Source organism: Micromesistius poutassou (assembly GCF_964030765.1).
Source record: "Micromesistius poutassou genome assembly, chromosome: 2".
NCBI classification, from domain to species: Eukaryota; Metazoa; Chordata; class Actinopteri; order Gadiformes; family Gadidae; genus Micromesistius; species Micromesistius poutassou.
The window spans coordinates 17,004,238-17,019,071 of NC_140272.1; the positions used below are offsets into that span (position 1 = coordinate 17,004,238).

The window sequence follows — 14,834 nt, forward strand, 5'->3', positions numbered from 1 at the left end:
CATTACGGTTCCCCTTTAGGCAACGGTAAGCCCACGTATGATAACCCATACATTAAGAAAAAAAAGCTGATCAATGATCGCTACCCCCCCAGTCCCCACAGGATTCACAGCTATTCATCGGCCCCCTTTTTTTTGGGGGGGGCTCTCTTACTGTGATCAAAGCACAGGTGGATAGCATGCGGACCCTCCCCCCTCACCCCCGTCGTACCCGAGGGACGAGCAGGTCACTAACTACCTTAACTAACTAACTTAACTACAGATTCAATTTTAGCGATAACAGTATACAGTGTTTTGCAAAACCAAGAATGGTGGCGACACGAGCAAAGGGTGCTGAAGCTCCTCAGGCAAAGTAAAGCGGGGGGGGGGGGGGTTAGAAAGGGTGGAAGGTAACGTTGTGAATTGCGTGAACCAGATGGATGTTTTGCGCACTCAGAATAAACGTCAAGGTGGTGTTTTTCGTTTTTTTTTTCAACAGCAGCAGGAATAAAAATTTCTTTGGGGGGGGGTATCGATAAATATTTATATGCGAAAGAGATACGGATAAACTGATAACATGTTAGCTCGGTGTGTAAATGGATCTCTGTGTACGTTTGTGTTGCTGTAATTTATGGTACGTCGGTGAATTTCAATTCGCCTCAGCCAGCTTTTTCTTTTCTCTTTCTTTTTCTCAAGATCAAAAAAAATCTAAATATTGACAAAAACGTTAAGTTCATCAGACTGTGTGACATTTCCCCTGTGTCTTCATATTTCCATTAGCAGGGAACGGAGAGTTAAGTTATTCCGCAGCGTGCCGGGTGGGCGGGCTCTCTATGCGGACATTTTTAAAATAGTGTTTGTCCTGTGGGGTTTTCCTTCTATCCCACAGTGTTGCACAGGGCTCATCTCTGACTGTCACCGGCACCTACGGTGTGAGAACCATCTGGACTCTTGCTGGCGTCACCGTGCACCGTATACATAGCAATGTTTCAAAAAGCTTCATTGAAAGGCTGCAATAGTGAAGCGTCCTCTCTGAGCTGGATTTACAGATGGATGTACAGGAAATACAGTGCTTTGAAGGGGCTCCACCTTAGTGCATTTAAGAGGTACAAAACAATTTGTTTAGACAATACAAATCAGACACACCGATTATATGATATGGCTTCTTAAATGGAAGATCCAAGGTTAAACAGAGAATATATTTTTTATGTTGGAGCGATTTATTGGGGAAAGTTTTTTTTGTTGTATTTTTACCATGCTGCATTTCCTCTGTTAATATTGTATCAATATAGAGACTGACAAAATAAGCAATTGATTTGTATCGTTGTGTGCATTGAGGTATGCTCTGAATTGAATGCAAATGGTGGACTAAATTCACTCTGTGAAGACATCCGAGTGAGAGTAAGATATCTCCCTGGGTCTGTATATAGTTTGACCTTTGTATATATTTATTATTTTTGGTTGTGATCACCTCAGCCTTTTTTTCTTCTTTTTTTCATTTGCAGGCATTGCTAACTGCAACTGTGCTTGAATCTGAATTTAGACAGGATGTACAGCTTTACTCTTTAATGAAATTAAAATGACAATGGGAAAAAACTGACGTAACACTGTTTATTATTTGTGCCACGTATGAGTTGCATACACCGACTTCATAGGCTTTCCCGTTGGTGGACATGAAATATAGTTCCAGTGAACAATTAAATATACATTAACACAAAAACAACAAATGTGTACAGCTGGGAAATATAAATATAACTTGGCAATTTATACATATAAAAAAAAGGTTATTAAGCTTTACTCTATGCATTGCGGTTGATAATCGCCAGTTACTCAAAAAGCAGGGGCCTCCTGACTTCTCCTTTTAAAGAATTCGGTAAACAGCATTGTGCTAACTATATTGTAAACTGTACAACATCGTATTCCCCGACGGGACTGAGGAAGCATAGCACAAATAGTTGGAGGATTTCACTTAATAAACTTACAGAGCTGCAAACCACTTCATTGCATTGCTAAAATATGATCACTTGGAGTGGAAGTGTGGTGTCATACCTAGCAACACCATAAATGTAGGGTAACTTTCACATATTTTAACTCTTAATATTATGCACAACTAGCTTTGCCTTTGTTATGGACATAACACAAAATGGACAGCAGAACGCTCTCGGATAGATTGGACCTTCTCGATGTAAAGCGAATGTCGAATCTTGTCCCGTCCATAGTCCTGTCCAGCCAGAGCGTAGTGGAGGATCCTCGTGTTGTGTTTTAAAGTTTCCACCATGTGGGTGCTTTGCGTAACTCCCACCACAAAACGGTGCCCCACACCTCCCTCAGGAACCACCTCAACAGTCTTCTCTTCCACCAAGGCCCCGCGGTCAGCACCCTGTCCCTCACCTGGGTGGAACGCTACAGTGAGTCTGTGGCTCCAATCACTGGAGCTGCTATAACGCATTTTCCTCCAGCGTGTCTCCTCTGATACTTCTCTCTGGGAGGCGTAGGGGTCCACCTAAGAGGGAGGGACGGGGGGGGGGGCGAACACAAAAGATCTGTCAAAAACACTCCGTCCAGGCTCAGCAAGACCCCGGCTAACAGCAGCTATAAGTGGAGTCTGCCGTTTGTCTCCTGCTGACCTCCCGCGGCGCGCTGGACCGACCAGCGCCGACACTCACTCTGGCTGTCAGCACAAACGTCCGGTGAACTAAACACCGGAGACCTTATTATAGCCAGAGTCGCCGACAGCGATACGATAATGAGGCCCTACAGTGTTAACTGAGTGTGTGTGGGTGAGTAATAGCATTACGCACAAGACAGTAGCAGTGTGTGTGTGTGTGTGTTTACAGTACACAACCACCAGTGATTACCTTCTTGACATGTAACGCCGATCCAACTGTTGAGACAGGTGCAGCGGCCGTTTCTATGGTTACAGTGTGCCCCGTTGTCACACTGGCAGGTCTGCGTGCAGTCCGGTCCGTACTGGTTGGCCTTGCAGTCTGGAAACACACAGACCCCGAGTCGTATTATAATGAATGGTCCACTATATACAACTTAAGCAATATCATACGAGAGGGTTCGCTGATGTTCAGCACAACCGTGAGTGTGACATTGCTTCTATAGAACAGTTCTACAGGCGCCATTTATAAGTTAACGGTAATCAATCAACATTAAAATTAGATTTATTTATTTGATCCTTTATTTGGCTTTGCTAACACTAATAGTTCCGCAACTGGACTGGGGCTGGACTGTTGCCAAGCAACACACAAGCGTTATCCTTCACACTAGCTTGCTGCGTCATGTAGGGCTACACGTTAGCGCAGGGCTACACGTTAGCGCAGGCCAGGCACTTTGTATCATGTACGTTCATCCGTATCCGTCTGTTTCCATTTATTGTGCAGCCAGGGAAATAAGAATCTGTAAACAGTCGCACTGTCGGGCATGAATTATTCCAATGAGTTAACAGCTTTCGATTAAATCTAATTATCGGCTATTAGAATCACCTGGAATGCGGGTGATACCTGTACGGTCAAAAGTCCCGGTGCTGTCATACTCTATATCAGCACTCAATGGAATAACTTTCGTCCAGTCACAGTGACATGCTGAGCTGCCCCCTCGGCTGCCCTGCAGAGAGCTAGGCTCGTGTTAAAAAAGGGGGTCAGGAGGATTTGTTTACCGATGTCGCATCTGGCTCCGGTCTTCCCCGAGGGACACCGACACGTCCCTGTGGTCGGGTCGCAGGGAGTGTCCCCCTCGCAGTCACACACCCGGGAGCATCCCGGGCCGAACGTGCCCTGCTCACACGCTGGAGACGGACACACAGAGTTGATAGAGTGGCTGATGTTAAGGATAGCGAGTAGGGGGGCAATGACCGTGATGTTTAGGACGCTGTTATGTGACTTGGTGACAATGATGCGGAAAACAGACAAAACCCCCCCCTTGGTGGTCTGACGAGGAAACCCAATTAAAAAGAAGACACTAGAATGAACAACTCCACACCCAACGGACCTCTGTGGCAGCGGGCGCCATGGTAACCCGGAGGACAGACGCACTGGCCCGTGGCCGGGTGACAGGACGCCCCGTTCATGCAGTCGCACTGCAGCTGGCAGAGGGCTCCGTGGAGACCGGGGGGGCAGCCTGGTCACATGGGGTCACAGGGCGAGAGAGGGGGGGTGTACACAACAGGGTTTCATTAGAGGGAGAGTGTGGGTGTGGTGGGTTACGTACACTAGTGACTACAGACATTAGTTCCTAGTAAGGGGCCGTCTTAAGATACCAGTCCCTGTTCAAATCTTGCAATCAAAAATCTGTTTATACCGACGTACATATTGTGGGATTGAAATGCATTAAAAGTAAATTGAACGACATCGTCTGCAGGTTGGCAATCTCTCCCGTCACCAGATCTGCTTGAGCCTATTAAAAAAAAACGTCCTTGAAACCCTTCTCTCCGTCCGTCCTCTTTGCTGTCACTCTTTTGTGAAAGGGTTATAGATAGGGTAGATATTTGTTTCATTTTGATAGTGGGCGGGGGGGGTGGGGGGGGGACTAGCTCAGACACTGCTCGGTGTTCCTGCTCCAGCTGCAACACATAGACTTTTTTTTTCTTTTTAGCTGGATCCGTTTAAAATAAAGAAAAACCTCATGTCCTGGTTGTGTGTGTGTGTCCTCGTATGTCCTCTCTCACCGTGCTCGCACAGATGACCGTAGTAGCCCGAGCCGCACTGGCAGGCCCCCGTCACGCGGTCACACGTGCCGTTGTTCCTGCAGCCGCAGCGCAGCAGGCAGCCGGCGCCGAAGCTCCCCGCGGGGCACTCTGAGACACGCAGGGCGGGAGAACACTCGTTAGGCTACGCTGTCCCAGGGGAGGGGGGGGGGGGGGGGGGGGGACAGGGGGGGGAGGAGGAGACCCACATGGGAGGGAAGGGGGGGGGGGGGACGGACATGAGGGAGGGCTGAGGATGGCCCCCCCCCAGACCTGGCCTGTGGGCACCTGGGCCCTGTGTCTACATGGAGTGTTATTAAAAGGAGAGGGAAGGTGTGTGTGTGTGTGTGTGTGTGTGTGTGTGTGTAGTGGTATTGTGGCAACCCGGCCCGGTCCCAATCAACGTGATGCAGAGCACCTGAGGAAGCCAGCTTAAAAGGCAGGCTTCCACGTCCATTAGGGGCTCTCTCGTGGCTGGGGTGAACGGAGAGTCCAGCAGCTGTGGCTGCGCCACGCACTCATCTTTTAGTTCTTTTTAGAAAGACTTTATTGTTTGATTAAACGGGCCGTTGTGGCTTAACACCCAAGTGATTTGCGTGCTGTTTTAAACCAAGGCGAGTTCACTCCCCGAGGCGGGTTGCCACAGTATGGTAGAGGGGTAAAGTGAAAATGTGTGTAGTGGGATGGTAGTGGGAATGAGTGAAGATGTGTGTAGTAGTGGTATGAAAGAGTGAAGATGTGTGTAGTGGTATGGTAGAGTGAAGATGTATGTAGTGTTATGGTAGAGTGAAGATGTATGTAGTGTTATGGTATGAAAGAGAAGATGTGTGTAGTAGTGGTATGAAAGAGTGAAGATGTGTGTAGTAGTGGTATGGTAGAGTGAAGATGTGTGTAGTGGTATGGTAGAGTGAAGATGTGTGTAGTGGTATGGTAGAGTGAAGATGTGTGTAGTGGTATGGTAGAGTGAAGATGTGTGTAGTAGTGGTATGGTAGAGTGAAGATGTGTGTAGTAGTGGTATGGTAGAGTGAAGATGTGTGTAGTAGTGGTATGGTAGAGTGAAGATGTGTGTAGTAGTGGTATGAAAAGAGTGAAGATGTGTGTAGTAGTGGTATGAAAAGAGTGAAGATGTGTGTAGTAGTGGTATGAAAAGAGTGAAGATGTGTGTAGTAGTGGTATGAAAAGAGTGAAGATGTGTGTAGTAGTGGTATGAAAAGAGTGAAGATGTGTGTAGTAGTGGTATGAAAAGAGTGAAGATGTGTGTAGTAGTGGTATGAAAAGAGTGAAGATGTGTGTAGTAGTGGTATGAAAAGAGTGAAGATGTGTGTAGTAGTGGTATGAAAAGAGTGAAGATGTGTGTAGCAGTATGGTAGAGTGAAGATGTGTGTAGTGGGATGGTAGAGGGGACAGAGTAAAGATGTGTGCGGTAACATGGAAGCGGGAGTAACGCTCACCTGCGTCACAGTGTCTGCCGGTCCAGCCCAGACCACAGGTACAGGTCCCAGAGGCGGGGTCACACAGACCTCCGTTACTGCAGTTACAGCGATGGGCACAGCCTGCACCATACCAGCCTGGGGAACAGCCTACACAACACACACATACACACACACACGCACACGCACACACAGGCACACGCAGGCACAAGCACACATTCAGCCTTTAGAGTTTCTTTAATGTCTTTGGATTCTGCTGTCTGAAAAAACTATTAAAAAAAACAAAAAACTCCTAAAGGGCAACATCGCTCAGGATCGTAATCTGCCTACTGATTGGCTGGGACAGAGGCACCGCCGCCCACCGTCTGAGAAAAAAGACGACTTAAGACGGAAGAACTCTCGGTCTGAATCATGCGTCGGGGCTGAGTGTGCTGTCGGATGACTGACCGTGGCTGCAGTCCTCTCCTCTCCGCCCGGGGCTGCAGACGCAGTGGCCAGACACGGGGTTACTGCGGGCCCCCGCCACACACAGGGCCACCAGGGCACAGTCGTCGCCATAGCGCCCTGCAGGACAGGCTGTCTCAGACACGCACGCACGCACGCACACACACAAACACGCACATAAGATATTAGAGCTTTTCACTGGAGTCATTATTTAGCAACATCGCAATGATGCTAAAAGGTAGGCACCCCCAGTTGATTGCATGTGCGGGGGAGCGCATGAGTATCTTAATTATTTTAGACTCTGGTTCTAGACTTTAGGCTAGTGCACCGGTTAAAGAAATGAACTTGGATGTGACATTAGGGAAAGTAAGCTAAACCTGAGAGAGAAGGGCAAGTAGAATCGTGTCGTCATGTTTAAGTTAATTTCTGTTTTGTGTGTGCACATTGCATCACAAAAACCTCTAATCCTACCTCTAATCCTACCTATTATTTTCAAAAATGAAAATCATAGTTTTTTATCTATTTGCTATGCAGATCCCCCCCCACCTTAAAGAGGTGGTGATGCCAACCTGCAGGTCTCTCTTGAAGTGATGCTGATTCAGACCCACTCACTGTTGTTGCAGTGCGCTCCGATGAAGCCCGCTGAGCACTCACACGTGCCCGTGGCCGGGCTGCACCTGCCGCCGTTTTCACACTGGCACTGGCGCTCGCAGTTCGGTCCGTATCGGCCCTCTACACACGCTGGAACATTAGGAAGCATCTGCTAAATATCGTCTGCACACAACACACTCAAATAGGTCTGTTCAATATCATGCAATAATACAATATACAATTCTACATTTCTGTTATGTTAGTTACAGACAGGCATTGTTGCTGAGGAGCATTACTTTAAAATTATGTATTTTTTTACCATATGTTTTACAATAATTGTGGTTATGCCTACTTTGTTTGCATCTGGGCCCATGGAAACCGGGGGCGCAGTAACACAGACCGGACACCGGGTGGCAGAGCTGGTTGGTTTCTGAGCACTGGCACACCTGGTTACAGTTGAGCCCGTAGGTTCCCGGGAGACACACTGTCAAGAAAGCAGATATTTTTTACTATAAAACATGTTTGTATCATTTGTTATGGTGGCATTTTATATATCATGTATTGGGTGTAAGTCATGCAAGGAATCAATTCATTGGTTTTAAGTCATGAGACAAATTGGGCGATTAAGCGATCTTTATAGCTATAGATACAGATATATATATATTTATAATATGTGTAGTGCTGTAGCGGGGGGGTCCTGCTCACCTTGTTCACAGCCGTTGCCGGTGAACCCAGGGGGACAGCCACACTCTCCGCTGATGTGGTGGCAGGAGGTGCCGCGGGAACAACCGCAGCGCTGCGAGCAGCCCGTCCCAAACGTCCCGGGGAGACACGCTGAAACACACACGAGGACCGGGGAACAGGACGGTGACGAATACTGTAGGATGCTGTAGGATACTGTAGGATACTGTAGGCTACTGTAGGATACCGTGTTGAGGCTCAGCAGTGGGACCCATGTTAAGTTACAGTGTGGAGAACATTAAAAAAGCAGGAGTTCACTGAGGTGACAGATCTTTCTCTACAACCTGATCACTAGTATGTAGAACACTAGTAATAACTTGTTGTGTGTGTACCTTTAGCACTAGTGTGTAGAACACTCGTAAACACATGTGTGTACATACCTTCATCATTAGTGTGTAGACCACTAGTAATAACATGATGTGTGTACCTTTATCACTAGTGTGTAGACCACTAATAACATGTGTGTACCTTTATCACTAGTGCGTAGACCACTAGTAATCACTTGTCGTGTGTGTACCTTTATCACTAGTGTGTAGACCACTAGTAATAACATGATGTGTGTACCTTTATCACTAGTGCGTAGACCACTAATAATCACTTGTCGTGTGTGTACCTTCATCACTAGTGTGTAGACCACTAGTAATAACATGATGTGTGTACCTTTATCACTAGTGCGTCGACCACTAGTAATAACATGATGTGTGTACCTTTATCATTAGTGTGTAGACCACAAGTAATAACATGATGTGTGTACCTTTATCACTAGTGCGTCGACCACTAGTAATCACTTGTCGTGTGTGTACCTTTATCACTAGTGTGTAGACCACTAGTAATAACATGATGTGTGTACCTTTATCACTAGTGCGTAGACCACTAGTAATCACTTGTCGTGTGTGTATCTTTATCATTAGTGTGTAGACCACAAGTAATAACATGATGTGTGTACCTTTATCACTAGTGCGTCGACCACTAGTAATCACTTGTCGTGTGTGTACCTTTATCACTAGTGTGTAGACCACTAGTAATAACATGATGTGTGTACCTTTATCACTAGTGCGTAGACCACTAATAATCACTTGTCGTGTGTGTACCTTCATCACTAGTGTGTAGACCACTAGTAATAACATGATGTGTGTACCTTTATCACTAGTGCGTAGACCACTAGTAATCACTTGTCGTGTGTGTATCTTTATCACTAGTGTGTAGACCACTAGTAATAACATGATGTGTGTACCTTTATCACTAGTGTGTAGACCACTAGTAATCACTTGTTGTGTGTGTACCTTTATCACTAGTGTGTAGACCACTAGTAATCACTTGTTGTGTGTGTACCTTTATCACTAGTGTGTAGACCACTAGTAATAACATGTTATGTGCGTACCTTCATTAGTGTGTAGACCACTAATAACATGATGTGTGTACCTTTATCACTAGTGCGTCGACCACTAGTAATCACTTGTTGTGTGTGTACCTTCATCACAAGTGCGTAGACCACTAGTAATCACTTGTCGTGTGTGTACCTTTGTCACAGAGCTTTCCCCTCCAGCCGGGGGGACAGAGGCATTCCCCCGTCACGTGGTCACACGGTGCTCCATGCTCACAATGGCACCTCTGCTCACAGCCGGCGCCAAACTGCCCCGCGTCGCACCCTGTGACAGGGGAGGGGAGCAGCGGAGCTCATGCGTAAAGCCTACATGTACATGCATCTCGTCCCTGAAGCATACCGCCGCTCAAAACATTGGCCGAATGAATCTGAATGAATATTTTTTCTTCCGATGGATTTATTTATTGAATCCACGTGGTTTCATTGGAGTGCTCAGTGCCGTTTGCAACATCTGTCGAAGGAACAACACGTCCCGTGTCAGATCCTTGAACTGTCTGGGTTGTGGCAAGCAGGGGAACAATTTGTGATGTCACAACCAGATTGAACGTATCCTTTGAAAATATAGCAAGAAACGATCAGACAGGTTTGACTCTGGAAGACTAGAGCGGAGAAGAAGTTTGGGGTGAGGTAATTGAGTGTTGCTCAAATCCTGGCATTCTCAATAAAAGAGTACAATTATAGAGACCCAGCTAGGGACTTTCCCAGTACTTTATTGTTATATTATTTTAGAACTAACATTTTTGAACGACCAAAAAAAATGTGACGACTTCACTTGCCAACATCTGTCCATTATTCAACAGATCGTAAATTTTCTTTTGCGGGAGGTTTGACACCTGGTGTGCAGGAGTTTGGGATCCAGGCCTACCTCTCTCGCAGTGGTCTCCCACCCAGCCGGGAGCGCAGCTACACTGGCCTGAGTGTCTGTCACACCGCCCTCCGTTCTCACACACACACCGCTGCTGGCAGTCCACGCCGAACTGGCCGACTGCACATTCTGGAGACACACACACACACACACACACACACACACACACACACACACACACACACACACACACACACACACACACACACGAGAGAATGATGACATGTGCCTTGTCAGGGTGCAAATCCCTTCTTGCAAGAGACATTTGTGCTGAGGGCAGGTATACCTGTCCTCAGTAATAACTTGCAGCTGGCCCCTAGCCGTAGCCGTAGCCTAGCCTAGCAGATAGTTGGCATGGAGTCAGGGCAGCAGCCACTGAGTTTAAGAGGGTAGAGAACATTCCAGGGGCTGGATTAGAGTCTTCCTGTGCTTGGCACAGTAAACCCATGGAGAATGGTGGGAGACAGGAGGGCCTGGACTCTGTTAGGCCTGTCTGCAGTGTACACATAGACACACACATGCACCACACGCATACACACGCGCGCACACACACACACACACACACACACACACACACACAGACACACAGACAGACAGACAGACAGACAGACAGACAGAGACGCACACACACACACAGTGGCAGGAAATTACACTTGAAGTGAAAACAAATGACCTAAGAGAGTAAATTAGACTGAGACTGCTTTATCCTGGATATTAGTCTAAGAAAATAACACTTGACCAGGGGGTCACCGTGGTAATTACTGCCACAGTGGCTCAATGGTATTCCCGGTAATGTTTTATGTCTACATTTCTGTCCAGGGGCTCGTCTAGTCAAAATCTTTATGGTTTTCCAATAACTCAACATTCCCCTGGCTGAGGCACCCCGGTGGTGCATGGGGTTAAAGGGCAGACCATATAGGCAGAGTCCTGAATGCAGCGACCCGGGTTCGAATCCTTCCTGTGGTTATTTGCTGCATGTCCTCCCAACCCTATCTCCCATACAATTCCTCTCTATAATAAAGCATAACAAAAAAAAAGCCATTCCCGTGGCTAACCGTATGTTTTCTGAATACGTGCGGGTTGTTGCAGGTGGTACGTGACCGCGTGACCAGTTGTACAGAACAACAACAGAAGGGATGAGGGACTGGGAAAATCCCGGGAGAACAATGACAATGCGGCCCGGCGATGTGGGTGTGTGTGAGGGATGATGATGATGATGACGACGACAGATGGATTCTGTGATATGACACACAGTGCAATATCAAAGTGTCCCGTCGGCGAGCGAGCGCGCGCGCGCGCGCGTTCCTCACCCAGCTCGCAGGCCGGGCCCATCCAGCCCTCGGCGCACGCACACCTCCCGTCCGTCTTGTCGCACGCGGCCCCGTTCTGACACAGGCACCTCCGGCGGCAGTCCGCTCCGTAGAAACCCGAGGGGCATTCTGGGAAGAAAAAAAAGAAGTTATCACCGGTTTACGGTTGAGGTTTTGAGGTGCGACCTGTTGGGGCGTCTGCCCCCCCCCCCCCCGTCGCCCGTATTTGTCGGGGACACTGACCTTCTGTGCAGTTGGGGCCGGTCCAGCCCGCCGTGCACACACACTGCCCGCTGGCCGGGTGGCAGCTGCCCTCGTTATGGCAGCCGCAGCTTTGGTTACACCCATCGCCATAGGAACCCTCCGGACAGGCTGCCAAGAGAAAACAATGTGACGACCCTCAGATGAACCGGGGGTGGGGTGGGGGGGCGATCAAAAGGGACGGGGGGGTGGCCCATTGTGCTGGTATGTGATGGAGACCGCTGGCCGTCGAGGGGGGAAAGCCCACTCCGCAGCTTTCTCACGTCTGATCATTGCGGAGCTGGCCTCCCTCCAAATAACTTCCAATCACCGAGTGTCTGGTCTCCTTTTATCCGGCTGTACTACAGAGGCCGTCAACCCTAGTCCCACGCCGAGCCATGCCCCTATCAAATCTGGCACACATTCAACGGCCGAGGATGTTCCCATATCACGGTAATATTAAAACCCGCCCCTCTCCCCGACGCACACACACACAGCCGGGTTCCCCTCGCTCTTCAGACTTTAACAAGGGTGGGGGGGGGGACTCACTCAGATTGCAGTGCGGGCCGATCCATCCCGCGGGGCAGGAACACACACCGGTGGCGTGGTCGCCTCTCCCCCCGTTCAGACACACACACTTCTCCTGGCAGTCCAGGCCGTAGAAGCCCTGTGGGCAGGCTGCAACACGTACACAGAGCAGAGAGGGGGGGGGGGGGGGTCAGACGACGGCCCCCCAGGGAGCATCGATCCATAACAACTCGAAGGCCCGGGAAGGCCCGAAACAAACAAAAGACGGCCACGGCCGTAGAAAGACAAACGACCAGCGTGATTGCAGGCCGTGCGGTGATGACGTCGTTTGATGACGTCATTGCTTTTTCCTTTGCGTACGTTTTTCGCAGAAGCTCCCGGTCCACCCCGCGCGGCAGGTGCACGCGCCGCTCACGTGGTCACATGACGCCTTGTTGTCACACTGGCAGCGCCGGCGACAGCCCAGACCGAACGTCCCGGCAGGGCACTCTGTGAGGGGGGGAGGGTCGGAGATGATTAACTGTACTCATGACATTAACGTGAAAGGAAAAAGGCAAATGGAACACGACAATTACAATTATAAATCAAACTTTGCGATTCTAGACCATTTACAGTTCCATGTTGCTTGTAAAACGCAGCTACACCAAATCAGAGAGAAAAAATGCACTGATTTATATATCTATATAAATTAACCAGGCTAACTCAAAGCAGAATGTAAACACGCACACACATACGCACACGCGGGGCCTACACACACACACACACACACACACATGCGGGGCCTACACACACACACACACACACACACACACACACGCGCGCGCGCGGTGGGCCTCGACTCACGGTGCTGGCAGCGTGTTCCCGTGTATCCCGCCTCACAGTTGCACTGGCCCGTGGTGGCGTCACAGCTGCCGTCGCCGTTCTTGCAGTCGCAGGCCTGGACGCAGTCCTCCCCCCAGTGGCCCGCGTCACACGCTGGCCGCCGCCGCCGCCGCCGCCACACACACGCACAGAGGGTTAGTATCCTCGGCTCGGGCTGACGGATCATTAGCGTGCGCTCGGTTACGCTCAGCGGGCGGGCCAATGCCACCAGTGGTCTTGTTCGTCTACAATCCAGTCTCCTATGGAACCCGTTGGGTTTTTTGGAAAAGCTTTCCGACTCTCTCTACGTTTGCCTCAGATGGAACATTTGACTCTTCTTGGGCGCTGGTTCTCCTGCTAAAACTGTGGGGGTTTCCCTCCCCGTTCATTCAACCTTTATGTATTCAGGGGAAGGCCGTTGAGAGCTGGCTCTCTTTTTTCAATGACGCCCCCGATAACAACATATAAGAATAAAAAGAGAAATCCAAATGCACAAACTGATTTGAACAGCAGATCAAACAACGACTTTGCAATACATAAAGTAAATAATTAAATATCACAATACAAAAAAAGAATACAAATAAATAATTAAAACGCTTTTTTTAACGACGTGTATCTGGGTCTTCGTCGAAGCGTCCGCCAAACTGTAAAATCCAACCTGTGCACCTCAGTCGATAAGAGAGGCTGAAACGTTGTGTGTTCCGTCGCGCGCCGTACCTTTCCTGCAGCTGTGTCCCGTCCAGCCCGGGGCGCAGGTACAACGCCCGGTCACCGGGTGGCAGTGCGCGTTGTTCTCACACACACACTTCAGCTGGCAGCCCTGCCCGAACCGCCCCACCGGACAGGCTGAAACACACACACACACACACACACACATGGTGACAGTTTGTTATTATTATTATTCAGACCTCCAGTAGAACTAATGGACACTCATCTGCTCTGAGCCAAGGAGAGACAGACTGTGTGTGTGTATGTGTGTGTGTAGGCCCGCTCCTGGATGGAGCTATAGCAACAAGATCCGACTGAGATCACTTCAATCCATCCTTAAAGTCCCTCAAAAAAAAAGCAGAGCACTTGAGGGACACGCGGCTGGAGGAAATCTATTGGCTGACCGCCGCAGGACTATATTAGGGCTTGTCATAGTGGGGGGGAGAGATGGATTTGTGTGAGGTAGCTGTGTGTGATCCTGGAGACATTAGTCACCTCCACCCCCCCACCGGAAAAAGCGCCCCCCCACGAGGGCAGAGCTAGGAGGGATGAAGAGAGAGTGTGGAATTTGAAACCAGTCGTGTCTAAAACATGAAGTCCCTGTAGTCACCGACATAATAGATGTACCATAGGGTGGGGTCGATGTGGGGTTATGAATTTGGTGCATGTCGCCAGTGACATTGAGAATTCCCCCGGCTTTAAGCAACAGGTCAGCCCTCATATGGGGGGGGGGGGTGATTGTGTTTTGGAAGAGACCATCTGGAGGGCTGACCGGTCGCGACCCCCGACCCCCCAGGTGCAAACGTAACACGTGGCGCTCAACTCAGCGAGACGTACGGCCATGTGGCAGGGCATGGGAAGAGGACACACCCGCACACAGCCCTAGCCCTGAGCACAACCACAAGCACAACCTACTTAATAATAATGAATTGCAATTTTCAAGCTTAACACAGTTAGTGTGTCTTTGTGTGTGTGTGTGTGTGAGGTTATGACACCCATTACCAGGGTGTAGCACCCACCCACCTGGGTGATGCATTGCAGCCAGTATGCGCCAGAGCGCTCACC

At 49.1% G+C, this 14,834-nt stretch overlaps 1 protein-coding gene across 1 annotated transcript in view; it reads right to left on the reverse strand.

Moving 5' to 3' along the window:
• Positions 1-2,414: 2,414 nt before the first annotated feature.
• megf6b (multiple EGF-like-domains 6b) overlaps positions 2,415-14,834 on the reverse strand; it is a gene marked incomplete at both ends in the record, with an annotated part of 59,917 nt that continues 47,497 nt past the window's right edge. The window contains 18 exons of the mRNA XM_084463915.1: positions 2,415-2,479; positions 2,835-2,963; positions 3,641-3,769; positions 3,973-4,101; positions 4,649-4,777; positions 6,119-6,247; positions 6,545-6,673; positions 7,154-7,282; positions 7,485-7,616; positions 7,838-7,966; positions 9,394-9,522; positions 10,123-10,251; positions 11,433-11,561; positions 11,676-11,804; positions 12,222-12,350; positions 12,561-12,689; positions 13,044-13,175; positions 13,779-13,907. Of these exons, the coding sequence (XP_084320041.1) occupies positions 2,415-2,479; positions 2,835-2,963; positions 3,641-3,769; positions 3,973-4,101; positions 4,649-4,777; positions 6,119-6,247; positions 6,545-6,673; positions 7,154-7,282; positions 7,485-7,616; positions 7,838-7,966; positions 9,394-9,522; positions 10,123-10,251; positions 11,433-11,561; positions 11,676-11,804; positions 12,222-12,350; positions 12,561-12,689; positions 13,044-13,175; positions 13,779-13,907 (2,264 nt within the window). The remainder of the gene's footprint in view (positions 2,480-2,834; positions 2,964-3,640; positions 3,770-3,972; positions 4,102-4,648; positions 4,778-6,118; positions 6,248-6,544; positions 6,674-7,153; positions 7,283-7,484; positions 7,617-7,837; positions 7,967-9,393; positions 9,523-10,122; positions 10,252-11,432; positions 11,562-11,675; positions 11,805-12,221; positions 12,351-12,560; positions 12,690-13,043; positions 13,176-13,778; positions 13,908-14,834) is intronic.